At 43.7% G+C, this 27085-nt stretch overlaps 1 protein-coding gene across 2 annotated transcripts in view; it reads right to left on the bottom strand.

The window, feature by feature from the left end:
* pcdh9 (protocadherin 9) overlaps positions 1–27085 on the bottom strand; it is a 166640-nt gene that overhangs the window by 34950 nt on the left and 104605 nt on the right. Inside the window, exon 4 of one of the 2 annotated variants that reach the window (XM_030377706.1) lies at positions 7209–7404. In XM_030377706.1, coding sequence (XP_030233566.1) covers positions 7209–7404 — 196 coding nt within the window. The remainder of the gene's footprint in view (positions 1–7208; positions 7405–27085) is intronic. The other variant, XM_030377707.1, reaches the window with a different exon arrangement.

Raw genomic sequence — 27085 nt, 5'->3', positions numbered from 1 at the left:
GTCTGCCAGCGCGTGAGTGACAAGCTGCTCTTTGTTTATCATCGGTGGCGGATCGCTGGGCATCCGTAACGCATGAATAACAGCACACAGGATAACGGAGAGAGAGGGTCGGCGTGCACAGCTATAGCTCTGAGATCGCCTCTGTTCCCTGGCTGTAAAACCCGACAGACATTTATTACACGCTAAATTATTAAATAGCTCTGCTGCATGTGTTATTGTATGACAAGCCATCCGGTGTGGGTTACACAGAACTCACACGTTGGCCCGTTACATTATTCAGTTAGCCTTAATTGTCTTTGGATTCACACCGCGCCTACGAAATGTCATCCGACAAAACAATAACAGGAAATGACACGTACAAACAAACAATTTAATATTTAAACCACGGCTGAAAACCATTGTTGTGTAAACGTGCCGATTGGGAATGTCAGAAAGAATATCATGTTATATCTGGATTTCCATGGTGGTTCATTTTCTTTTTACCAGTTTATCATTACAACAGTTTACCATTAACACAGTTTACCATTATCATAGTTCAACAGAACAATAGTTAAGTGACCTTAACCCCCTTGCCACTTCACCTCACCACCCAAATTATTATTTTAACTTACCTTTCCCGCTAACCGGCGAGGGAACACAGGTTAACTGCACTACAGATCTGCTCCATCGCCACTCCCCCACTCGCCGCCTACGCTCCGCTGATGCCAACCTTCTCACCTCCATCACCAAGACCAAGTATCGCACCCTGGGGGACAGAGCCTTCGTCTTCGTCGCCCACCCTCCGGAACTCCCTCCCTCTCGCCATCTGAAACTCTGATACACTCTGTTCATTCAAAAGTCAACTTAAAACCTATCTCTTCAGGACCACCTACAACATTTGACAAATCATCCTCCGCCATCTTCCACTCTCTCCCGCTCTCTTAATGTGTTATGCCTATTGTTGTGGTGTTGTTTATTTTTTCCCTTTTGTTTGAGTGTCTGTACTATGTCTGTATGTATTCCTTTCTTATTTGTAAAGCGTCTTTGAGTATATAGAAAAGCGCTATAAAATCTGATCAATTATTATTATTATTATTTACAGTCTACAGTATCAGAAGCTGCTAGGGCTCGCTGCTAGCTCGCTGGTTGATAGCTCCAGCTCCAGCGATGACATCGGAGACCTGAAGAAAGAGGGTGTTCGGCTAGTCCTAACCCTCCTCCGTTTCCCCAGGAACCAGCATCCAGCCTGCCTCTCTCAGCTCCCAATCTCTGTCCTAGTTTGTCCGAGCCGCCTCTCAAGTACCCCCCTCCGCCCCCCACCCATACAACCCATCAGCTCCCCGACCCCCAAGCCCCTCCACCTCCCACCACCAACACCAAGCCTCGCAATCTCCTCGCCCAGCTTGCATTCCCTCCCCCCCCAGGCCAGCGTCCTCATCTCTCGTTAGTTCCCCTCGGCTAGCTGACAGCAGGGGGCTAGCTTTGCAGCAGTGCTAGCTGTGTGTTAGCCCTCGCCACGGCGGCAACCCAGCCGTGTCTTCCCTGTCCGGCGCTAACGACATGGGCCATGACACCTCAGAGTGTCGAGTGTTTGGTGACCCGGTGGCAGGCGGGTCCTTTCCTTCGCCCCGTGTTAGCTCAGCACGCTGCTGGCGGCCAGATGGTAGCGCTGACCTTTAACCTCTTCCTAGCGCCCGGCCCGCGGCGTCTGTCGTTCTGAATTGCTAGCCGCCATCTGATGGTGACCTCGGGAAAAAGCCGCTAACTCACATCTCTCCAGCTCACAACTTCTAGTGGAATCCCCGTCAGAGGAACTACTACTTTTACTCCAACAGTCTTGGTAAATCATTTCGAAACTTTAAAGAGCCTTAAACACAATTTGTCAACGCCTACATATTTATCACTTATCCACCTTTTCCCCCCCATCTGGGATGAATCAAATAAATCTTACTTCATGTAGTCTATACACCATATAACAATTGTACATTGCGTTCATTATGTGTAATGCACATGTGATATAGGTCTTCTCATTATAATAAAAACACAAACACAGTAGAGACAGCGCCATCAATGAGAAGCTTTTACCAGCTTTGGTTCTGCAAACCAACCCTTATCCCTCAGGATTGTCCATTGTTCTATAAGTGTTACTACTGGACGAGCCCAAACACAGAACAAGTAGTGATACAGAACAAGTATATTGGCTGTCGATATGTTTCCCTTTACTATCAAAGGAAGGCATGGAACAGATTGTTGTCGACATGAAAACTGCTTTCATGACACTTAAAGCTTTCTGTGTGTGTGTGTGTGTGTGTGTGTGTGTGTGTGTGTGTGTGTGTGTGTGTGTGTGTGTGTGTGTGTGTGTGTCTCTAAGTGAGGGAGGAGCATGAGGACAGGGGTGGAGAAGAGGAGGAGAGATGAAAGGAGAAGGCGGAGCAGGAGATCAGGAGTGGAGAAGAGGATAGAAGAGAGAAGAAGAGGAGCAGGAGGACAAGAGAGAAGGAGAAAATGAGAGTCGAAAGGAGAAGGAGGAGGAGCAGGACAGGGGTTGAGGATAGGAGAGAAGGGGAAAGGATGGGATGGATAAGCAGAGGATAACAGAAGGAGAAGAGGAGAGGAGGTTAGAGGAAAGAGAAATGGGGAGGATGAGAAGGGGCAGATTTCTGAGGGAGTTCTCCCATCTCACCCCATCAATGATTCATGTGTGAAAGTGGTTCCATTTTCATGGCAGAGAAGGTAACAATCTTACCAACGAGTGTTTATCCCCGGACTCACTCCCTCTAGCTTCCTCACTCCCTCAGTAACTTCCTCTCTCCCTTAGCAGCTTCCTCTCTACATTAGCGGCTTCCTCTCTCCCTCAGTAGTGTCCTCACTCGCTCACAGCAACACACAAACACACACACACACACACACACACACACACACACACACACACACACACACACACACACACACACACACACACACACACACACACACACACTCTTTGGGGGAATGCTTACTTAGTATCAGACAGTATTTATTTTATATACCAGTAAAAAGAGAGATAACTGTGAATATGTATGAGCATGAAAACTTTTACGCTTCAATGTTTTGAATAAAATGACATTAATCTTAGTTGACTTACTTACTTACTTGTGAAACGATTGGCTAATGACTACCTTCTTTCGCCATAAGGTCAATTTTTATGCAGCATTAATCAACACCGCTGCTATATCAGCAAGGCATTATTAATATCACGTTTCATTAAAATATTTATAACCATTTAGGTCAGTGATTGCAGGATACTCTCTTTTGGTGGATTAATTAATACACCTGAACCAATAGATTTACATAAAACTGTTGAATGTAGCACTGACAAGAACCTTAATACCTTGTTGATAAAACTGATTAATTTCATCTCCACTCTGCAGATAAACAATAAACTCAGTGTCATCACTCAGTGCAGAGTGCTATCACGCCTTGTATCATTCATTTGAGTCATTTACAATGAATAAAATGTTTCATTGTTTGTTTTGTTTATTTACTTAATGTGATAAAATGTAATAATTTCTGATCCCATTTATTTACGATTTTTTTATTTATCCTTTACCAGCCAACAACACTAACTTTGAAGAATGAGGCTCAGAGTATAAATCACAAAATGTTCTGGACAAATTACAAATCCCTTCCCATAACCAGTCAAACATCAAGACATGTAACATGTGCTCCTGTCCCTCTTCGTTCTGTCATTATGCTGACCTCCTGTTCCCGCACACGTCAGCATCCTGTGAGCAGATCTGCACCTAGATCTACAGATCTAACCAGCCCTCCTGGTGTTCTAACCAGCCCTCCACCTCCCGGTGTTCTAACCAGCCCTCCACCTCCCGGTGTTCTAACCAGCCCTCCACCTCCCGGTGTTCTAACCAGCCCTCCACCTCTCGCTGTTCTAACCAGCCCTCCACCTCTCGCTGTTCTAACCAGCCCTCCACCTCTCGCTGTTCTAACCAGCCCTCCACCTCTCGCTGTTCTAACCAGCCCTCCACCTCTCGCTGTTCTAACCAGCCCTCCACCTCTCGCTGTTCTAACCAGCCCTCCACCTCTCGCTGTTCTAACCAGCCCTCATGGTGATCAGCAGTAATCAGGGAGGACAGGGAGAGGTCCTGGGAACATGTTGATCACAAACACATGAGACAGACTTATTTATCTTCCCCATTCATGCCATTCTTCTCTGTCACACATTGGTGAGCATGTATGCTTGTGTGTGTGTGTGTGTGTGTGTGTGTGTGTGTGTGTGTGTGTGTGTGTGTGTGTGTGTGTGTGTGTGTGTGTGTGTGTGTGTGTGTTTGTGGTCCTGGGTTTGTTTGTTTGTGCATTTGTGTGTGTGTGTTTGCATGTGTGTTGTGTGCCTGTGGTGTAGGAGAGCTAATACAGCATAAGTGGAAGTCTTTCCCTTGTGATATTAATGAGTTTTTCTGCTCTATTCATCAGCTAAATGTGAGCTTCGTTCCCCAGGTTCTATTGCTCCTGTGTCGTATTTGATCCAGTACAACACACAGCAAATCCTACATCTGCCATAGAAGGCAACAGAATCCTTGAATTAACATTCAAAAGGCTCCATCTGTCATTGTTTTTAAGTGCTACATTTCGCTAACCTCCCTTCAACATCCTTTGCTTCGATTTGACATCCTATGGTGTATTCTCTGCTGCGTGTTCCAACAGGCTCACAATGTGTTTTCCTAATGGCGGCAAATCTCCTCTTTAATTTTGGAATGGCAACTTGTAATGGCTTTTATCTGTAACGCTTAGTTTACAGTGAGGTTTCCCGGAAGATAGATTGTCTTGGACTTTCTTAGTAATGCGAAGCCACAATCACAGGGATGCCTATTAAAGACTACTTTCATAAATGCCAGCGATGAAACATATTGAATGGAAAGGAAGACGCAATTTGTAACCGTGTTTATGTCTATTAACTCCTGTTTTCCTCTCTGTACTTACAGACACAACCGGCAAAGAAAAGTTTGTTGAAGAATCAAAACAGGTTGGCGTGAGATTTGTTTTACAGCTCCCAAGTCTGTCTAGCACTACAGTTAAAGAACACTCCTGTGCGACCACAGCCCCCATATCTAGCAATTGCAATTTACTGTATCTCATAAGCTGTAATGAATCTATTCATCGGAGAGTATTCACAGATACAGCTTATCTCAATGATGTCCAAACAAAGATCTTACTGTATAGAACCAGACATGACAGGGCCTTTTGTTGAATGATCGTTAGACTGTGATTTGAGAATACTCTTTGAAGAAGTGTATAAGCTCACAGAAAGTCAGACAAGACGATCATCCTAAGTTTAGACATAACTCTGCTTTGATCTTCCAGTCACAAGAACCCCAAAACAAACATGAATACATTTCATTTTTGTTTTTTTTCCCCAAGATGCAATATGCAAGATGGGATATCGTCAGAACGCAATGGAAGAATAATAAAAGAAATAAATGTTACTTATATAACGGTATTGCTCTAACAGAGGGAAAAAAAGACTTATCTTTGTCCTCAAAAGCTAAGAAAAAAGAGAGAACGCACGTAGGATGATGCCAATGAAACCACCTCGCTCATAACTTTTGCTATATTCTTTTGAAAGTTAGTAACAGTTAATGGGCAAAAAAAGTTGTTTTGATTAAATGTTGGCGTGTGAAAGTGGGGTCAAGTGCCAAGGAGGTTAGTGACAACGCAGAAAACGTTCTGTATTCTTAATTCACACTTTTCTTGCTAAGATATGTTTATCCACCTCTCATAAAGACTCTGGCTCAGTCCAAGATGACCTGAGCTACATATGTATGAAGATGACGATGGTTCCCATCTGTTTGTGACCCAAGGTTTATTCAAATACTGCCCTCAGAGAGATAGTATGGTTACTGCAGAGCAGCTGCTGAAAAACTATTTAATCGCAGAAAATAGAAAATTAGTCATCTGGGCTTTCAGTTGTTATTGCATTTAATTGTGTCTTCATAAAGTGAAAAAAAAAAAATGATAATCAACTCACAAATTTTTTTGTATCTGAGACAACAGAGTCAGTGGTATGTTCCCTGTACATCTTTCGTCTATCTTTTATGTTGAATGCTGATTCAAAATTCATAATCGTGAATCAGAATTTTAACAAAGCTGAAGAGGCATCCATCCATACACATTCAGCACATCTAAAACCTAACATTTTGTATGATATCTTTATGAAACTTCAGTAAAAACTTTTATTGTAACACGTGTGCCATGCTAGCAGACTCCTTCGACCTCCCAGCTCATCCTGCACCACCACCGCCTCCTCCTTGCTTCACCTCTTAATGACAAAATGAGAAAAGTGGGGCGACGAGTGCATTCCCACCAGAAATGCTGGAGAGTTAACATCTTCAGCCGAGCACCAGGGCCTCCAACTGGGAAATCACGGCTAAATAAATCAAATGAGCTTCACAAATAGGTGAGGGGCCGAGGGGAGCCAGGTGCATCATGGGAGGGACCGGTGCGGCGTGCTGATTAACTGGGAGAGAGATGACCCGCTCACGTCTCCCCCTGGAACCTACTTGAGAGATCAACTGGCTCTACATTAAATGATATTCCCTGCGTTTTATTCCATGCGGCGGTTGTTTACCAGCGACCATCGCTTTCTCTTAAGTGGTGCGAGCATCGATGCCGCAGAGCACAACTTTTGGGTTTGTCGAAGAAGCTGCTCTCATCTACATCCTCCTGATGAAGCAAATACACAAACAGGAGCTTCTGTCATGTCTTATCGCTGTCAGGATCCCAACACGCACGCACATGCACACACCCACACACACACACACAAGCGTACAACTAAGAAAAAATAAGAGAAATAAAGGAAAAAGTTGGAAAGCTGGATTTTGAAAACAATGTGCATGGTGCTCCTCTGGTAGAGTGAGGCATTAACACTGCCATGGTTAGGGGTTTTGACTAACCCCATCTAACCCCCACCCACTGGAAGCATGACATTTCAATCCTGGGGTTAGGGGGTTTGATGCCCTGTTTAGCTCGAGTGGAGGAGCAAGCCACTTACACGGCCGGGGTTAGGGATTTGAAACCCACTGGGGCCCGTGGAAAGCGTACATTGACTCTGGCTAAAGATAAAAGCTTCTGTATAATATAGTGAGGACAGGTTTCAGTGAAGAGAACAGCCATGGATTGACAGACAACAGAGAGGAAAGAGGAAACCATATGTAGGATTAGCAAAAGCAGCACTTTACCAGAGTTGGGGTCAGAGTTGCCGTCGGCTTCGGTCCTCTTGTCGGGCGAGGCCTGGTCGTAGAGCTGGTCGTGAGCCTGCACCAGAGGGAGAGGATGTGTGAGGAGGGAACCAGAGGGCTCCTGCTCTCCCAGACCACTGTCACTGCAGCTCTCCTGGGAGCCATCGGGGAGGTGGAACGTGACTCGCCGCTGAGACTAGAACCAAGAGAGCACACAAGCCAGTGACCGACGTTAGCGCACTGCCCACTGACCCCTAAAAGCCACTATCCCATATGTTTACTGTGCCCATAAGTAAACTGTCCCCTAAAGCCCACTTTCCCCCAAAACCCACTGTCCAAATAAGTACACTGTCCCTTAAAACCCACTGTCCCCTAAAACAGTCTTCCCCTACAGCTCATTTTCCCCTTAAGCCCACTGTCCCCTAAAACCCATTGTACCCTAAAGCCCACTATCCCCTAAAACCCACTGTCCCCTAAAGCCCACAGTTCCCTAAAGCCCACTGTGCTCATACGTACACTGTCCCCTGAAGCCCACCAACCCCTGAAACCTACTGTCCTCATATGTACACTAGCCCCTGAAGCAAACTGTCCCCTAAAGCCCACTGTCCCCTAAAACCCACTATCAAGTGTACTATCCCCTCAAGCCCCTCCCCCACTAAGTCCTCTGAAGGCTAATGTCCCCAAAAGGCCACTTTAAGAAGTAAGAAACGATAAGGAACATCGGGAGTAACAGGTAAGTCACTTTTGAGCCCACAGTCTCTTAAAGTCCACCATTCCTTAAACCTCCCCTCATCAGCCTTCCCAAAGTTACGCCTGTTAGCTCATTCCGCGAGACGATGCATCCTAACATTTCGAAACCTGCATATAGAGTAGCGCCACGCGAGAGAACAGTTCTGGGCTTTAGCTGACATTTATAGGTTAAAATCCATCAGCGGTGGTACTTGAAATTAATTGCCGCTTGTCTGAGGAACTGATTGAGAATTGGGGCTTTATCTGTTTTTTATGAGTAAACCAAATTGACTGCTTTGTTCCATACCGTACGTTTTATATCGTATAATTTACTATAATGAACCAGATCGTCTTAAAGTTGGCCAACGCTGTCAAACATAGTAAATATTTCTTTTGGAGTTCAGCCAGGCAAACGAGTCCTTTTTACTACATGCTAACACCAGGAAGTAGCGAGAGCAGCTAACCTTTACGGGTTCTTTAACCTTTACATGGCACCAAACTCTGCGCCGGATGTTATTCTCTAAAATATCCTTGTGACTTTTGACTTCTTGGTCTAGACAATATCACCTTTTTTATTACACATTCAGAATTAGACAGAGGTGTTTTGTGGCAAGATAGACATTAGTGCTGGCTTCAGATCAGGGAGCATAATTATATTAGATCATAAAAGCGCTATTTTGGTTTCCAACAGGTTATTGATCGGAGGGAGAAACTTATACACACCGAGTACAGTCACGTTCCTCTATAGACATAGCCTGCATCATAGCATTAACACACACAGGTGCATGGAGGGCGCACCCAAACCCAGAAACGCACACACACAGACACACACAAACACACATGCAAAAAAAATCAGAAAAAGACAAATGCATTGTATAATACTTTTTGAATCAATATTGCCCTGATGGTGGTCACGCAGTAATGAATCCCCCCAGATGGTGATGTCATGTGCTCAGGGTCGAGGTGAGGGATGGGTGGACTCTTGGGTTGCATGTTGCACATAGCATGTTGGGTGTAGATTGGAACGCATATTATCAAGCGTATAGCCTGCGGCGTGGACATAAGCAACATGCCAATGCACAAGGGGTATGTTCTGTCTCCCTCCCTCTCTCTCTTCTACATGTATGACCACATGCACACACCTAGCTAAACACACACACACACACACACACACACACACACACACACACACACACACACACACACACTTCCTCCCGCCATCTGTCTGTTTCAATTTCACAAGCATGAACAAAGACACACACACACACAGACACACACCCACTATGCACTTCACTTCTTTCTCTCACTCTTTGCATCTCTTGTTCTTTTTTTTTTCCACACACACACACACACAGGCACACCGGCCCACAGGCACACACACACACACACACACACACACACACACACTGACATACACACACACACACGCACACACACACAACCCCCCCCCCCCCCCCGCTCCAGCCCCAGCCAGCAGTTCCTCAGCAGCCCCCTGATTGCGTTTCCAGCCCTAGATGAGGAGGGTCTTCTCCTGGCTCTCTAATGACATTTGGCCGTGTGTCCCTCTCTTAAGCCCTAGACAGCAGCAGTGTAACGGCTAACCTTTCCCCGGCTCCGAGCCCCGCACGGCGGCCACTGATGACAGACACACGCAGGCTTTACTGTAATTATGGGCAAAAGCAAAGGTCAGACGTTCTGCAGTCTCATGCAAATGACCTCATTATATATTTTAGAACCGGTCCGGAAGCATGCCACATTCTATTAAACAAGAGGGAAGGAGAGAGAGACGGAGAGAGAGGGAAGGAGAGAAGGACGGGGAAGGGAGAGAGGGAGGGAAAGTGAGGGAAAGAAGAGCGGGAGATGGAGAGAGAGAGGAGGTGGTCGTCTGACAGAACAAGTGAACAGACTATCTTGGAGGATTGTAGTGGTGAGTTGAATCGTGAGGGCAGGCGGTGGAACACGTGTTGCTGGGATCTGAACGGGGTCTCGCTGTGTTTCAATGAGACGTGGCATGAGTCGTCCTGGTTCTTACATCCCTTAGCAGCTGGGAACTCAAGCCTTGCATTGACTGAAACGCACAATTACTTTGAACTAGAAAGGCTCTCAGATCTGTCTGGGTCAGCGAAACCAATGACAGCTCAACCACGCACTGCCTCTTATTGACATATTTTGTCATCATGTTTGGTGATTACATTTTTTTTAATGTATTTTTCTTATCTCTTTTTAACCGGTACGTTCATACAGGATTCGCCGCCTGGGATTAATAAAGTCTTATTTTATCTTAATGAATGGGATCAACTCAATAATGATACACACGGTCAGCAGCAGTTCCTCCAGGGAGAGATATTCAGCGGTTTGAAGCAGCTTTAAGACCTGTTTCTTCTTCCAGGAGAAATGTCAGTTGGGCTCCTGTGATAAAGGACACGTCACATCACAGACTGACAGTGTGTAGAAACCTTTGCTCAACAAAGTTAAGAGGCGTCACCTCCCGTCTGTCTGGCAGCGTTATTAATTAGACAAGATGGTATTAAATCGATTCGGTAACAGGAGCGGGTGGCAGAGAAAGAGCCGAGGGAAAATACAGACGTGGAAAGGAAATCTAGCTGACATTCAACTAAATGCAAAAGTAGAAATGTGTATGTGTGTGTTTGTCAGAATGTGGGTGCATTCGCCAGTGTGTATATGGCTGTCTGTGTGTTTGTGTCTGTTTGGGGACTTGGGCCTATATGTTTTTGTGTGTGCATGTATCTGTCCATGTCAATTTGTTTGATTCATGTGTGTGCGTGTGTGTGTGTGTGTGTGTGTGTGTGTGTGTGTGTGTGTGTGTGTGTGTGTGTGTGTGTGTGTGTGTGTGTGTGTGCATGCGTCTGTATGTTTGTGTGTGCTCATATACCAGTGTGTTTTTTGTGTGTGCATACGTGTATGTGTGCATGTGTGTGTGTGTGTGTCTTTATGTGTGTGTGTGCGTGTGTGTTTATGTGTGTGTGTGTGTGTGTGTGTGTGTGTGTGTGCGTGTGTGTGTGTGTGTGTGTGTGTGTGTGCGTGTGCGTGTGCGTGTGTGTGTGTGTGTGCGTGTGTCTGTGTGTGTTGTTCAGTTTGGCATTAGCCTGCAGGCGGATGACCAGTGTTTAGCCCAGCTCACCATAGTAAACCACACATTACGAAGGCTAGCATGGCAGATAGCCACCATCATCACCTCTCTCTGCTCCAGTGCTGCCTGGCCAAGAAGTGGACCCAAACCCAAACATGCTGGAAATGTGCCTTGTAAATAGCAGCACATACACATTACAGGAAAGGAAAGGGTCTAGCAAGCAATCATTAGCAATCATTAGCAAGCACTTATTCTGTAAAGGTCTAGATAATTTAATGCCTTTTAACTATGTGCTGTATGTGTGTGTGTGTGTGTGTGTGTGTGTGTGTGTGTGTGTGTGTGTGTGTGTGTGTGTGTGTGTGTGTGTGTGTGTGTGTGTGTGTGTGTGTGTGTGTGTGTGTGTGTGTGTGTGCGTGCGTGCCGTGCGTGCGTGTGTGCATCTGTAATTGTATGTGTCTGTTTCTTAAATGCCATGAGAAAACTAATAACAATACATTTGTTGAAATGGCAATCAAGTGTTGAGTGTAGAATTTGGGGGAGAATTTAAACATAAACCACAGCCTCTCCCTATCCTCTCTCCCACTATTCTTCTCTCTCTCTATCCTCTCTCCCTCCCTCTCTCCAGAATGGTCTTACAACTCACACCACTTCCAGATTACAGGCTCCACTCCAACAGAGGTTGATCCAGATTGTGATGTTGCACAGTATGGGCAGTACGCACCATGCTGCTCTGGTTCCATTGCAAAACCCTTCTCTTGGGTTATGTTCCTTTGGTCGTCTTTGTCTCCATGTTGACGGGTGTGGAGACCAGACGCAGACGCCACACCAGACCCAACCAAACCCAATAGGTTGCTATCTATAAACACGTGTTACACACCTTTTTTGCCTTCCCAATTTCTACAAAAACAACCACTGATTCACACCAACAAGCAACAAGACAGAGAAAAATCGATGTGTGAATCACCAATCAACAAGGTGCAGATAAAGCGTATGCTACATTTTAAACTATAGATGATCGACCATTTTATATTAGTGAATAGTCTGGCTGGTTTGCTGTGTAGATATGATAATATATATCCATATATATATATATATATGCATTATCATATCTACATGTATACAGGCATATATATATATACACCTTTATATAAGTGTTGCATGTTTGTGCAGCCCCCTCAGAGAGCAATAGATATTCTACATGCACTCCTGTCACAGCGCAACGTACTGCAGGGTGTCTAACACTCCGTCCAGCGCACCGACACTAGATGAGAGTCACACTGGAAGCCCACCTGCTGGGGCATTCCACACACACATGAACACACACACATACAGACACACACACACACGCACACACATAGATACACACTCACACTAACACACAAACACACACACACACGCACAGACACATAACCACCGACACAAAAACACGCACAAATATGCACAGACACACACACACATGCCACATGCCTAGAGTGTAATCCATCGCTCCCCTAACCACGATGCTGGAGCAGCGGTCTGACACCTGGTGTGAGAAGATCTCCTCAGAGTCTCCACTCTACGCCTGAGCAGCAACCGCGTCAACCAGCTAAACACACCCTGCTCTCTCTATAGCTCTACATCTACCTCTCTCTATTTATCTCTCTAGCTCTCCATATACCTCTCTCTTTCGCTCTCTGTCTCTCTCCCTCTTTCTCTCTCTATAGCTCTGTATCTACCTCTCTGGCTCTCTCTGTCTCTCTCTCTGGCTCTCTCTGTCTCTCTGTCTCTCTCTCTCTCTCTGTCTATATATATATATAGTGCTCTCCATCTACCTCTGTCTATCTACATTGTTCTATAGCTCCCCATCTACCTCTCTCTATCAACCGCTCTATAGCTCTCCATCTACCTCTCTCTATCTGCATCTCTCAATAGCTCTCCATCTACCACCCTCTATCTACATCTCCATAGCCCTCCATCAACCTCTCTCTGTCTACCTCTCTAAAGTTCTCCATCTCCCTCTCTCTATCTACCTCTCTCTATAGCTCTCCATCTACCTCACTCTTTCTACCTCTCTCGATGCTCTTATTTTCCTATTCTATCTTTCTGTCTCTTTCCATCCTTGTCCATCATTCACTATTTTCTGTCTTTAAATTAGTGTCTCCCTTACATTCTCTTTGGCATTATAATCGCTCTATCTCTTTCTCTCTGACATTATGACTCTACCTAGCTCTGCCCTCTCCTTAGAAGCCATAGATGCTCTGCCATCTACTGGTCAACAGGGAACGTGCAGCTGTGGAGAATAATCTGCCCTATAAGTAACGACACAGAGTCCTCTACATATGCTCTCAGCTCATTGGATCCTGCATTTCTCTACGTGGTTACTGTGTTTACACAAGAGTGAGTCACTCCTCAGCAGGCATACTATGTTTGATCAGATATTGGTTCATTTGGTGCTGCAAAATTAAGAACTACATGAACACATTTTGCAATACCAGGATAGAAGAAACTAAGACTGAACGAAAGCAAACATGTACCTGGTTGTTTCTTGGTAAAAATAAAATACCCTTGACAAAACATTATTTCGGTAGGAATACAGACAAGTTCATTGTGACAGAATATGATAAAAAAAAGAACTTTATTGATCCCAGAAGGAAAATCTGGGTGCCACATCACCAAGCACAGGACAGTAGAACGGTAAATAGTAGTAGAGATAAAAGTTGAAAACAATAAAGTTACAAAAAATGGACTGAAATATGCCTGGATACACGATACCAACTGTCAGCTCTGCCTTAATACACTCAAGATTCAACTTCATGGTTGTTTTTCCATAACATGTCTTCTCTCCTCTGCCATCGTATTTTGGCGCTGCACTGCACAGTACCTTCCACGGCGGTGGCACCTTTTAACGTGTCATATCCTGTCAACCTCGGGGGAAACATCAGCCACTGTGGGTGACGCCTCGTCAGAACACCCGCTTCTAAAACAGACACTACTGCAATATTGTAGTCTTATGCTGCAGTGTTATAGTCCAGTGCTACAGTATTATAGTCTACTACTATAGTCCTGTGGTCTAGTACTACAGTATTATAGTCTAGTAGTACCTCAGAAATTACTACATTATAGTCTAGTCACTACAGACAGTTCTATAGTATTACAGTTGGACATAGTTTTACAACAGTGTTTTACAGTTGGTGATAATATTAATATAAGTAATGAGTCTACTTCTTTATGAGTATAATATCTTATATAATACATAATAGTAGCATATACAACAGAGCATAATAAAAAATACTTTGGGGAGTAGACACTACTGTATTTGTGGTATAACTCAGACTGCTCATCTCTAGTCTGGTTGTAATCAATAAATCACTGTTGTGAACAAAATCTGCATTCTGCCACAACACACAGGCACACACATACAGTCATTCCCATAGGCAGGATATAAAGCAGGAAAAAAAGAAGCAAACACACACACACACACACACACACACGCACACACACATTCATAAAGGCACAGACACACACACACACACACGCACGCACACACACACACACACGCACAAACACATACACAAGCAGGAGATGAAAACACACAATAGCATAATATACATGCAGATCTGCACCAAGAATGTTTTCCAGCTATTCCAGTAGCGATTCGTAAAAGGCTCTACGTGTTGCTCTTGGTCATGCTACATGGGAGAGACTGCCACCTGCTCACACAACATATTTACTCTTAAAACAGCAGGTACAGATGTTTTGTGTTGGGTGTTCACCACCTCCATACACGCTCCGTTTATCCTGAGAAAATATTCATTGCCACCCCAACCATCCCGGCACGTTCTCACTTTAAATAACACATGCGCTCTGCTCGACAAATCACATTGTCTAACATTTTCCCATTGTACTATTATTATACCTCTTTAGCACTCCAAATTTACATTCTTCTATTCCTTTTCAACACAGTCCGCGTTCCAAATTCACTTTATCACTAAACATCTTTAAGCAAGTCTTTACTCCAAATTTACACAAATCTAAACCTCTTTAAAACAGTCTGTATTCCAAACTTACCTATATATTATACCTCTTTAACACAGTGTGTTCTCCAAACTAACACTATTCAGATCACTGTAGTCCGAACGCGTAAACTCATTAATCACATTCAATTTTCATCATATCAGTATTACATTTGAATGGAGACAATTTAATTTATATCCAAAGGAAATTTCTATGACGCTTTACTGAACCACATAAGTAATTTATGTACATGGTAAGCATTTTTCTACAGATGAATAATAGAATAACTCTTTTTTATTTACTGGTTTTAACCATTCTGTCTTGCCTGGTAATTCCATTAACATTTATCCAAAGAGACTTATGCGATCAATCAAAGCATAAAATCCGAATTGGAGTAACTAAAAATTCAAAGTGCTGCCCGACCTAGTTTCTAAAAAAAAACATATCTGGACAGAGTGCAGAGGCGCAAGGAATCAGAGGACAACATCTGGACAGAATGCATATAGCTCTAGGAATCACAAAGATGAGGTAGATGCTGTGATGTGAAGATGAGCTGACACAGACGATTGCTTGTTTAGCAGAGCAAGGCAAACAGTGCCAGGGTAAGTGGATTGATGCCTTCTGGGGCCACCCACACATGTTGAGATTTAAATATTTGTGTAAATTTTTCGGAAGATCTAAAGATATGTTTTGATGATCATTTCTGAACAATCTTTAACTGATTTGCCAATATTAAATTAGACAGGTATATTGAGATGATAGAAATGTAACTCGTATAACGTTTAGTAGATAAATAACGCCTGTCAAGTTGAGCTAAACGGTGTTAATAGCATTGCTTATGCTTCTTGTTAGATATGATTCATTCCCCAAAAAAACATTTTGGATATATTTAAGAGCCTGCATGAATGAAAAAAAGGTTGCAGGGACAAGGGTATCTGAGTTGTGTAATTTGAGTACTATTTGCTCAAATTTACTATTTGCTTGGATCCTTCTTTCTTCTGCTTTTGGATTGCGGGTAGAATGTCTGGTTTGGTTTAGAGTACATTTATTTTTAGGGCTGTAATGGCCATCTGGGAGTTCTATCCCTATACAGAATGGCTATTGCACAGCAATCCACATTTAATTCAAATTGATAAATGGATTAATTCACAATGAAAAAATAATCGGACTGGCTCGAAGGCCACAACATCACTTCTTCAATGAAGGCCATCAAGTAAGTTTACACAGCCATCTCTCAGTTTGTGTTTGAGTGTGTGGATGTGTGTGTGTTTATGTGTGTGTGTGTGTGTGTGTGTGTGTGTGTGTGTGTGTGTGTGTGTGTGTGTGTGTGTGTGTGTGTGTGTGTGTGTGTTTATGATACTGCCCAACATGTCAATGCTGAAGCCATGGCTCTTCTGCACACATGGCTGAAACATTATGTATACTATACTCCTCACATGCCGCATTACAAATGGCGTACTACATGCTGATTGGCTAGCCAGGTAAACACTCTTTTACATCAATAACAAGGGCCCCCGCCCAAAACCACCGAAACACACACAGTTATAACTAAATAACATGAAAAATGCTCAAATATGTGCTCGATGTCTTCAGACTATTCCATATTGATGCAAGGCTGAAATAGAGTCGCAATTGACTGAATGTTCGCGTAGCTTACGTTCCTATTAGCTTTGATGGAATGTATTTGTCATCCTATTACAGCGGATACTTGGCGAGGCACGCGCTTGTTTAGCAGACCTTTGTTTATCCTGTTGAAATAATGTGTGTTTACTCATGATGATTACCCAGCTTACAGGTATCAGATGTAAATGGACGCGGCAGTGACACTTGTTTGACTTTCCCAACTGGTATAGCAACATTTTCCTATACCTTTACTATTTATATAAAAAATAATTCACATAGAGTTCACATTTTGTTCTGAGATTATAATTTGGAACGATGAGAAAAAAGTGTATTATTATACCACAGCATTGTTAAAATGCTGTTAAAATATTGATTCCGCAATAACGTTTCAACGCCTCCTCTCTTTACCTCCTCTCCTCATTTCTCCTCTGTTCACCTCACTTCCTTCCCCGCTCTCCTTACCTCTCCTCCTCCTTCTCCCTCTCTTCATATCTCCTTTACCCTCCTAACCCCTCCTCTCCTCACCTCTACTTTAGTCACCTCACCCCGTAACCTCCACTCCTTTACTCCTCTCTCTCCTCGCCCCTCTCTTCTCATCGCAGTATATATATAAAATATATAAAACAGCGGCTTCTAATTCACTCACTACAAATACAAACTCAGCTTATGTCATTACTAATTTCTTCTACTACGAAACAGCCCATAGCTTGATTCATAGTCTTTTATTTATTGCTTCAACCACCCTTGTTTGTTGTGACATTATAATAAAATATCGGCAATCCAAAGGTGACCTTGCCTCTAAAGCTATTCTGTGTTTCTTTTCTGTTTCACATGAAACAAATGAGTAAGTAAAGCTTGAGATGTAGCCTCGAGTAGTAAATAATTAGTTTTGAGCGTATTTGGATTCAAAGTGTTTGCTAATGTTTGATTTGTAAGACACAATTAGATTAGAAGTTCCTCCCTCCCATCGACCTCTTCCCTGTGTAATGAATGTCTTCAGTGTTCCTAAAAGACGTTTTAAGAGACCCATCCCCATCATGATCCTGAGAGGACATGTGGCACTCCCAAATGGGATTCAACTTCACTATTTAGCAAACACATATACATAACGGAATCTTCTTTCTAACTGACTAATTAATCAACAATTAATTAACAATTAATGAACCAAGCAATCATTGAATATTGTGTCCGGCTATGTTATATTCTGGGTATTATAGCCTAGTTGAACACATACAGAGTCATTGCAAGAATGGGGATAGGTTTGGTTTAATACCGTTTTCAGTGAAAAAGTAGTTAATGTTCCAGACAATTGTTTGCCTGTGAATGGTTGCACCGCATAATGTACGGTTATATAATATTAGATTTCCACATTTAGTTTGGAAAATTTCACCCCATGAATATAGATGAGTGATGAATAAAGAACCAGAGCAAACCAGATGGCGGTTCTTCACAAACATTTATACACGTAGAACATTTACATACAAGTAGTGGTGGGGAAAAATTTGGTACGGTCCTAGACCAACACCAATACTTGTCAATGTCGAGCACCAATACTTGGTACGGTCGAAAACCACAACTTGTTATTGCCCAGCAGAAATCCTTTGTACGGTAGAACACCAACACTTGGTACTGTCGAGGAACATCACTCGGTACAGTCATACACCAAGACTTAGTACTGTCGAGCAACATCAGTTGTTACGGTCGAACACCAACACTTGGTACTGTCCAGCAACAACACTTGGTACGGCGAACACCAACACTTGGTGAATGCATTTCCTAACATTTGAAAGCGTTTCCAGTCTCTCAGCGGGAACAGAAGAAGGAATAGGATGGTAGAAGATGCAGGACGGGATAATAAGATATGAAAGAATAACTTCATGATGTCACTTACTATAAGAGCGAGAGAAGCAGCTCAAAAGGTTTACGGAGAGAACAAAGGGAGGGCAACATGTGAACATGCAGACATTATCTTGCGACAACAAGCCTGTTTCCCCACCGCAGCATGCGGCTACGCAGCCATGCAGTAAACTGTGGAACCATCCGTGCTCGCTTCACTCACATTCACGTGCAGCTCCGCTACCAAACAAACAGAGAAGCCTCTGCCTCCTCCTCTTTCTTATTTTCCAGCCCATTAGGCTAAACAGAAGAAAAAATATGTTGCCAAGATTATTGACCATAAAATTAATTATTTAGGCCGGGGATTAATTGTATTTCCGCCCCTGCCTCGTCTTTAAGATGAAGAAAGGCAAACCAAGAGAATCATGATTTTAGGAATATGATGCAACAATAACGATACATATATATATATATATATGTTTTATTTATTAACAGGCGCACACACACACACACACACACACACACACACACACACACACACACACACACACACACACACACACACACACACACACACACACACACACACACACACACACACACACACACACACACAAATAAAAAAAATAATGATAACAATCTTAATTGAGCTAAACCGCAATATATGCAGTAAACTGCAAAAATATACTCACAAACTGTTCTATTTTTTAGAGAAGTACTAGAAATACCAATAAAATGACTAGACGCTATGCCGACATATGAGAGAGATCTTATAAGTGAGTACTGATACATACTAACATACTGCATGTTTTTATATGCATACTTAAAATACAGAAACCCTTAAATAGATAATGAGCATTAGAAATGTAGGTCAGATTCTGCTAATGCTTTCAGTCCTTAGTCACCCTTACAGTCGGTATTTAAAACCAATATGAAGTATAATTTACGATTCATGATACTATTGATGCATATGTAACACAATGTTTGCTGTTGGAGTATCTCCTGGAGCAACACCATATATAATCTGTTGGGATTTTATTCCAAAAAAGAGAGCAGGAAAAATAGCAAGAGAGCAAGAGAGAGCGAGAGAGAGAGAGAGAGAGAGAGAGAGAGAGAGAGAGAGAGAGAGAGAGAGAGAGAGAGAGAGAGAGAGAGAGAGAGAGAGAGAGAGAAAGAGTGACAAACAGAGGGAGAAATTGAGTGAGGGAGCAAGATAGAGAACGATAGACAGAAACAGAGATATAGAGAGAGTCACACAGAAAGAGAGAGACATAAGGGGATATAGGATCAACATAAGCTCCAACACAAACTCAGCTGTTTCTGTCAACCCCCCCCCCCCCCCCCCACCATCCCCAAACCCCTCCTCCTCAAACACATAAAAACTACTACAACGCGACACTCAGTCAGTCTGTCTGTTGTCGGCTCCGCACCAGATTTGGCCGATTTGCATACGCTCACAACCTGCCAAATAACCGTCCAATTGGGAAATCGCGGTGCCATCAAATAAAGGCTGGATGTATATTGGTTTTTCCTCCTTAGGATCCCTGGTTGCCAATTTATGGTTGGAAAGGCACTAGTGGCGTGACAAAGACGGGAATGAAACGCAACGCCGTCTCAGAAAACACTGAGGACAACAGTACGGCAACAATCCCTCGGAGATCGCAGCCATATTCACAACAAACAAACAAACTCAACGAAAGAAAGAAAGTTGAGGAAGCAGTTTTTTATGACCATAGCAGCGTCAGGAAGCTTGTGTCCTATCTGCTGAATGTCAGCCTCCATCTCTGCAGTCCACTGGATTATTAGAAATTGCCGGCGCTTCGTCTGTGATTCAACCGGTCAATAAGCGCGAGCGTGGTTTTACATACGTTAAGCTCTGGACTCCATCTCTGTAAGCTACTAGAGGTGCGTAAGAAACACACCTTCAGGTGAGAACCCGACAGGGCAGCTGGTGTCACAACCAATCAAAGGAAGCGCTCGATATGCATTTCCTTCTCCAAGCAGAGGTGAGATGAAGGGCAGGCTGAGACACAAAACAACAGAAAGTTGTTGCGTAATGCGCTGCAACAAGTCACGTGATAACATGCAGCAACCCGCCGCAGGTCTGCCGGCGCAAAAGCAAAAACAACTTAATGGATTAATTGGGAGCCGGCGGAGATAATTAGACCTTTGAGGGGATATGATCCCACCCCTCGTCAACTGTTGCCTCAGAAGCGGAGATACGGAGTGCTCCTGCTGTGTAATGGAGATAATTAGCGGGAGACTGTTGTGTCACTGTCCAAAGATTAGCCAGTGGGAGAGGCTAAACACGACTCATTAACGCACGGCTACAACCTGAGACCTGCTCGAGACAACACTCGTGCTGCATCTACCTTGTTGGTGTCTTAAGAGGAATCCAATCATGCGATAGAGCTTTGCTTTATTTTTTTTTTTCATTTAAGTGCCACGCGAGTCTGAAATTAATTTCCCGTTCTCCATCCCCACGAAGCAGATACCAGGTCTTAGACTAAAGCTTCCTCTCGCTTTACTGCTACTTTCTCTTTCAAAACCAAAACCTGGCCCTGTTGCCCGTGGGGATAAACCCGACGGCATGGTGGATGACTGATATGCGAGACTGACGCAGGCCAGTGGAGGGCTTGTTTACTGGCCACCTATTGGCTCGCCAGGTGTCCTTCAGGCTTGTTTACTGGCCTCCCATTGGCTGGCCAGGTGTCCTTCAGCAAGGCAGACAGACAGTGAGCAGGAGGCCAAATTGATTGGTGTTCTCTTTCCCACCAAGAGGACCTGAACTCAATTTGCTTGTGATGGCTTCAATTTCCTGTCTGGCCAAAATTCTGCCTTCTCTCTACCTCTCTCTTGCTAGTCCTCTCTCTCTCTCTCTCTCTCTCTCTCTCTCTCTCTCTCTCTCTCTCTCTCTCTCTCTCTCTCTCTCTCTCTCTCTCTCTCTCTCTCTCTCTCTCTCTCTCTCTCTCTCTCTCTCTCTCTCTCTCTCTCTCTCTCTCTCTCTCTCTCTCTCTCTCTCTCTCATCACGTGTGCAGTAATAACCGTCTCTCCCTGCACTCATGTGGACAAATTCACCCAGGGCTACAGCAGAAACCATGCTTTTAAGTCTGGCTTTGACCTTAGGTCCTTTTTGTAGTTCCTGGAAAAGCACCATTTGCTGTTTTCCACCCGCCGACACCCGGGCCAGAGTGCAGCAAGAAGCTTTTCTTTGAGGAGTGGGATCCGTCTTGAGTGTTCATCTCCCTTCTGGATGACAGAAGGTCATCACATCTGGTATCCAGACCACCGCTGTTCCAAAACGACTTCCTGCGAATACCAGTAAAACCACCAACACCTTAAGGGCTCCAAACTCCATTCCTGTTCATGTTTTTCGATTATTATTATTATTATATCTGTTCACAGCAATCAGGAAAGAAATACTGAACCTCGACTCATTTCAAAGTTGAACTTTGCAAAGCGCTGCTTTCACCAACCCCTGGAAAACGGCATTACTCGTCAACTCTTTCAGCATGGACACTCTGTCCAGGGGGCAAACACATTCAACGTGCCGGCGGACCGGTCAACTGCTGATTAGGAAAGCATGGGGATCTAAGGCCAGAGTCAAGCGCAGCACTGTTTGAAGTGATTAACTTATGCGCTCCCTCTTGCTGTTGTTGCTGTTAGATAAACATACCCCACCACTCTCACCTCTCTCTGTTAGATAAACATTCCACACACTCAGCATTTGGCAGCTTACGTCAAGATGAGAGATTTTACACGGCATTATCAGGGACGGCCAGGTTGTAGAGAGGGGGTATTAGCTGGCCCTCGCTGAATGTGCTACTAAGGCAAAGATGTGCCTCAGATTGGTGAGGCAGTGGAAGAGATGGTTGAGATTCTCAGCACTTTTGGATGATCTAGATGGCAGAGGTGATATTAGGAGCGGTCGAGGTGCGAGGTCGGCAAGCCATATCATTAAGCCGTACATTAAGAGGTCATAAAAGGTTTTAGCACCCGGTGTGGACTTAACACGCTATTACGAGTTGTGCCAGAGGCCCGCCCCCTCATGACATCTCATGTAGCAATGTCCTATCAGGAAAAGCCATTTTTTCAATATGTCATTCTCAGGTCTAGTAATCAACCAAAACCAAGCTTTATATTATGTCCCAATCACCATTCACATGTACATTTGATTCTCTCCTTCATTCTGTATACTCTGTTCTACTGTCATATTCTTATCTTCCTTTTTCAGTTCTCCTCCACTCTCCTCTATTGGGTTGTTGTTGTCCTGGTAGAGTTTAGTTCCTCAGGGTTGCTTTAGAGTGAGCTCTCCTTTCTCTACTCACAAAAGCACCACATCTCCCCTTTCTCTACTTTATCTCTCCGTCCTCTACCTGGAGAAGGAAACAAACTCATCTCTTACATCCTCTACCTAGAGGAGGAAATGACCTCCTCTCTCCATCCTCTACCTCTACCTCTAGTAAAACGATCTAATGTTTGACATATTTTACCCACCTTCCCCCGGCGGTGTCGGAGCCATATGCCACGGAGGCAATACACCCACATTAAGTCTCTCAGCACACAATCAGCCAGACCCCGGGCTTTGTTATTCCCTTCTTCTCTCATCTGGGTACGCGGGCGATTTATTGCTTCATGGAGACTCGTTTCTCACAGCCGTTTCTCATGTTGTGATGTTTCCTCGGCTTTTATTTGATTTTTGCTTTATTTCCGGGGCCGAGACGGGTGAAACAGGGGGGGCTTTATTGTGCATAAACAGATTGCCTGCAACATATCGTCGTAGCAGCGATCCGTGCATGATTCCTTCTTCGGTATCTCAGTAAAGCAGCAAATGGAGGCCATTAGCGTGGATGTAGAACCTGCGAGCCGCAGCATCTCTCACCGCATGGCAACGGTGATTCATCACGGTGCGCAGGTGTAATTAAAGCACATAAAATGTGTTATCTATTTGATCGAACAAAATACATATCTTCTGAGCTGACCATTTATGAACCACACAAACACCCCAACGAGAGACCAAGGTCCCCCTCATCAGACGACCAATGATGCTCACCTTGAGGGAGGAACTATGCATACAATGCAGTATTCAAGTCAAGTGTTTCTTCGTGGTCCATGCTAGGCTGTCTCATCCTCAGCGTTGCATAGAGTTCACATTTATACATTAAAGTCAGCTGAGGTCTCAAATTCCTGCAGAAAACCACAGAAGGTGCAGACCATCCCCTATTTGTTAGAGGACTGGAGAGGAGAGGAGAGGAGAGGAGAGGAGAGGAGAGGAGAGGAGAGGAGAGGAGACTAAAGGAGAGGGGATAGGAGAGGAGAGGGAGGAGAGGAGAGGAGAGGAGAGGAGAGGGAGGAGACTAAAGGAGAGGGGATAGGAGAGGAGAGGGAGGAGAGGAGAGGAGAGGAGAGGAGAGGAGAGGAGAGGAGAGGAGAGGGAGGAGACTAAAGGAGAGGGGATAGGAGAGGAGAGGGAGGAGAGGAAAGGAGAGGGGACAGGAGAGGAGATGGGAGAGAGGGGACATGAGAGGAGAGGAGACGAGAGGAGAGGGGAGAGAAGAGGTGAGAACCGTAGAGGAGCCAAGAGGGGGTGAGAATAGAGGGAGGAGATGGGAGGGAGGGAACAGGAGAGGAGAGAAGGGAAGAGGAAGGAAAGGAAAGGAAAGGAGAGGGGACAGGAGAGGAGAGGAAAGGAGAGGGGATAGGAGAGGAGAGGGAAGCGAGGAAGGGAGAGAGGAGAGGAGAGGAGAGGAGAGGTGAGGAGAGGAGTGGAGGGGGAGGTGAAAGAACAGAAACCCTGCCAAGCACTGCAGGGGGGAGGCAGGTGGCAGGGATTTGGGAGGGATGGGGGGGAGTGACATGTCCCTACACCAGCAGCCATAAAAACCGCCAGATTAAAGCAGAGGAAAACTTCACGCTATGTCACAGGAATGACATGTTATGACACTAGATGGCACGTGGGCGACTTCACTTCCAGGTGTTTAAGGTTTGAGGTGTCGGAGGTTGGTCTCTACGTGTCTATTTAGAGGCTGACCTCTCGACATTCAGAAAGAGTGTTGATGGAAAGGGAAGATTGGAGAGTAGACGTGGGATGGGCATGAGTGTGATGTCGACTGACGCCGACAGACTGTTACCAGGTGGGTGCTCCATCCGGAAGGGAGAGTACGATCCTATAGCGCTACTATACTACTACTACATAGATAGGAAGACAAACAAACAAAAATAAAATTACAAAAACATCAAGAAACATTGAAAGGATATCTGAAGGGTTACCTGGCCAAGAAGGAAGCACACCTCAGATAAAATAGGTGAAACTGTAATAAGCAGCAGCACACATAGCATTTGACGATAGATGTGCAAAACGCAGCCAGTCGTGTTCTGTTCCAAGTCTTTCAGGTGGCCTTTGAAATAAGGAAGGGAGTCAGTTTTAAGTATTTTTGCAGCTGATTCCTGGGGCTGCATAAGAAATAGCTTTCAGGCCCATCTCAGTCCTAAAGCGTGAAACAGGCAGAGATGGAGCACATCTTGGGAGTGCAGACCATAATGACCTTGGCGTTCTGATAGATTGATAGACGGAAAGACACAAAGATAGATAGATGAGCAAAAACCAAAAGGAGCACAAAACATTTCAACAAACAAGCTGATCAAAGATCAGAGGAGAACAGTCTCCCTTGATGTTTGTATCATCTTATATGTTTCAAAGATTCTAAATACATAATAAATACTACCAAAAACACATCCTTTCAAGAGCCCTTTCTTCTCGATAAGTTATGTAAGGAGTTTATTTTTAACGTTTCATCTTCATATGTTATCTAAGTTGTTTTGAATCAATGTTCGTTCATAATAAGTTATCAAATATGTTTCAGTTTAATGTTTGTTCTTTAAAAGTTATCAAATATATTTATATTTAAGGCTTTGCCTTTATCTAAGATGTTGTTTCCAATTGATCTAAGATCTTTCGATGTAATGTTATTATTTCTAAGTGATCTAAGATATTTATATTTAACATTTCTAAAAGTGATCTAAGATGTTTCCATTTACTGTTGGTTCTTTATAAATGATCTAAGATGTTTATATTTAATATTTGGTTTCTTTAAGGGATCTTAGATATATATATACATAAAGATGAATAACAAAGATTAAATATATATATATATATATATATATATATATATATATATATATATATATATATATATATATATTTAATCTTTGTTCTTTATAAGTGATGTAAGATGCTTCAAATCTACGTTGTTCTTTCTAAGTGATGTAAGATGTTTACATTTAATGTTTGTTCTTTAGAAGTGATCTAAGATTTTTTTAATAATGTTGTTCTTTCTAGAGCCTTTTTCTATGTGACCCCCCTAGGTTCACATAGTAGAAAAAAATAACTTCTGTGCTAAAGGATGTGTAAACCATTCCCTCGGATTTCTAAACCGATCGCACCGTTTACCCAATCCGTGTGCACGGATGTGGTTTGTTCTACGCAGCAGGGATGCCCATGAGCATTATGACGGCTGGGCCTACACTGGCTTCATACCAGAGTATGAGATATATTCAAGATGAGGCAAACGTAGTGTTGAAGTCAGAGATTAGTTTATTTTTAAAAAAAACATTCAAATATGATCATCATGTGAAAGGATAAACCCTATATTCACTCATTCATACTGTATAGATGCTGGTCTTAATCAGATTGGAGTTTGCCGTTACAATGCTCTTGGGGAATCCCTTCTGCGTAGAACAAACAGTGCTCACAGATTTACACATCAAGGTATTATTATTATAATATTTTTTCTACCATGTGACCCCAGTGGGCTCCCTATTTTTCATACATGCTGTCTTACCCTGCAATATTTCTGAAGATTTCAAACATGCTGTCTTACTCGGCAATGTTCCTAAACATTTCCTCCATGGAGTCATGTGTGAAGGGGAACAGGGATATTCCCGGTAATCTGTACTGGCAATGTGCCTGCTGAAGACGAAGTAACATTCCCGGATCACTGCCAGTACGGCTGTGGTGCGAAAAAAAAGCTGTCACATTGGTGGTAGAGGCGCGAAAATTGTTAAATCGTCCTGATGTAAGGCTCTTTCACGTAGAGCAGGCAAACCAATCACAAAGCTCCACTGAGGATGTATATGGAATCGGGGAGTGCTTGAGTGTTTATCTTAACACAACAATGGTTTTCGGGGGGATCTGATGGTAATACCAATACAGCTTCTTATGTTTTCAAACAAGCTTCTTCTTTCTGGACTGGCTCCGAGGTTAGGGAGCTCCTCTCAGTCAGCAAGGCTTACGGCAGCTGGGATCCATTAGTGAAGAGTGAGCGAACCAATCTCAAGACTCAACTGAAGACGTACATGAAAGCCTCGCTTGTTTATCTTAATGAGCCAATGCTCCTGCCTCGGCTTATTTGATAGTTATATTAATACAGCTACTTTTGTTTGCAAACAAGCTCCTTTTTTTAATTATTTCTGGAAATGGGACTGGTTCCGAAATAAGGGAGCTCCCCTTAGTGTTGCGTTACCACCCTCTGCTGGACTGTCCCTTGGCCCATATTCAGGCATTGCTTTGCCATGTGTGAACAGGCGCAAGACAAAAATGTTCCT

The sequence above is a fragment of the Gadus morhua genome, chromosome 14 (genome assembly GCF_902167405.1).
Source record: "Gadus morhua chromosome 14, gadMor3.0, whole genome shotgun sequence".
In the NCBI taxonomy this organism is placed as follows: Eukaryota; Metazoa; Chordata; class Actinopteri; order Gadiformes; family Gadidae; genus Gadus; species Gadus morhua.
The sequence above is the reverse complement of the archived record's forward strand: the minus strand, read 5'-3'. Positions and strand labels throughout refer to the sequence as shown.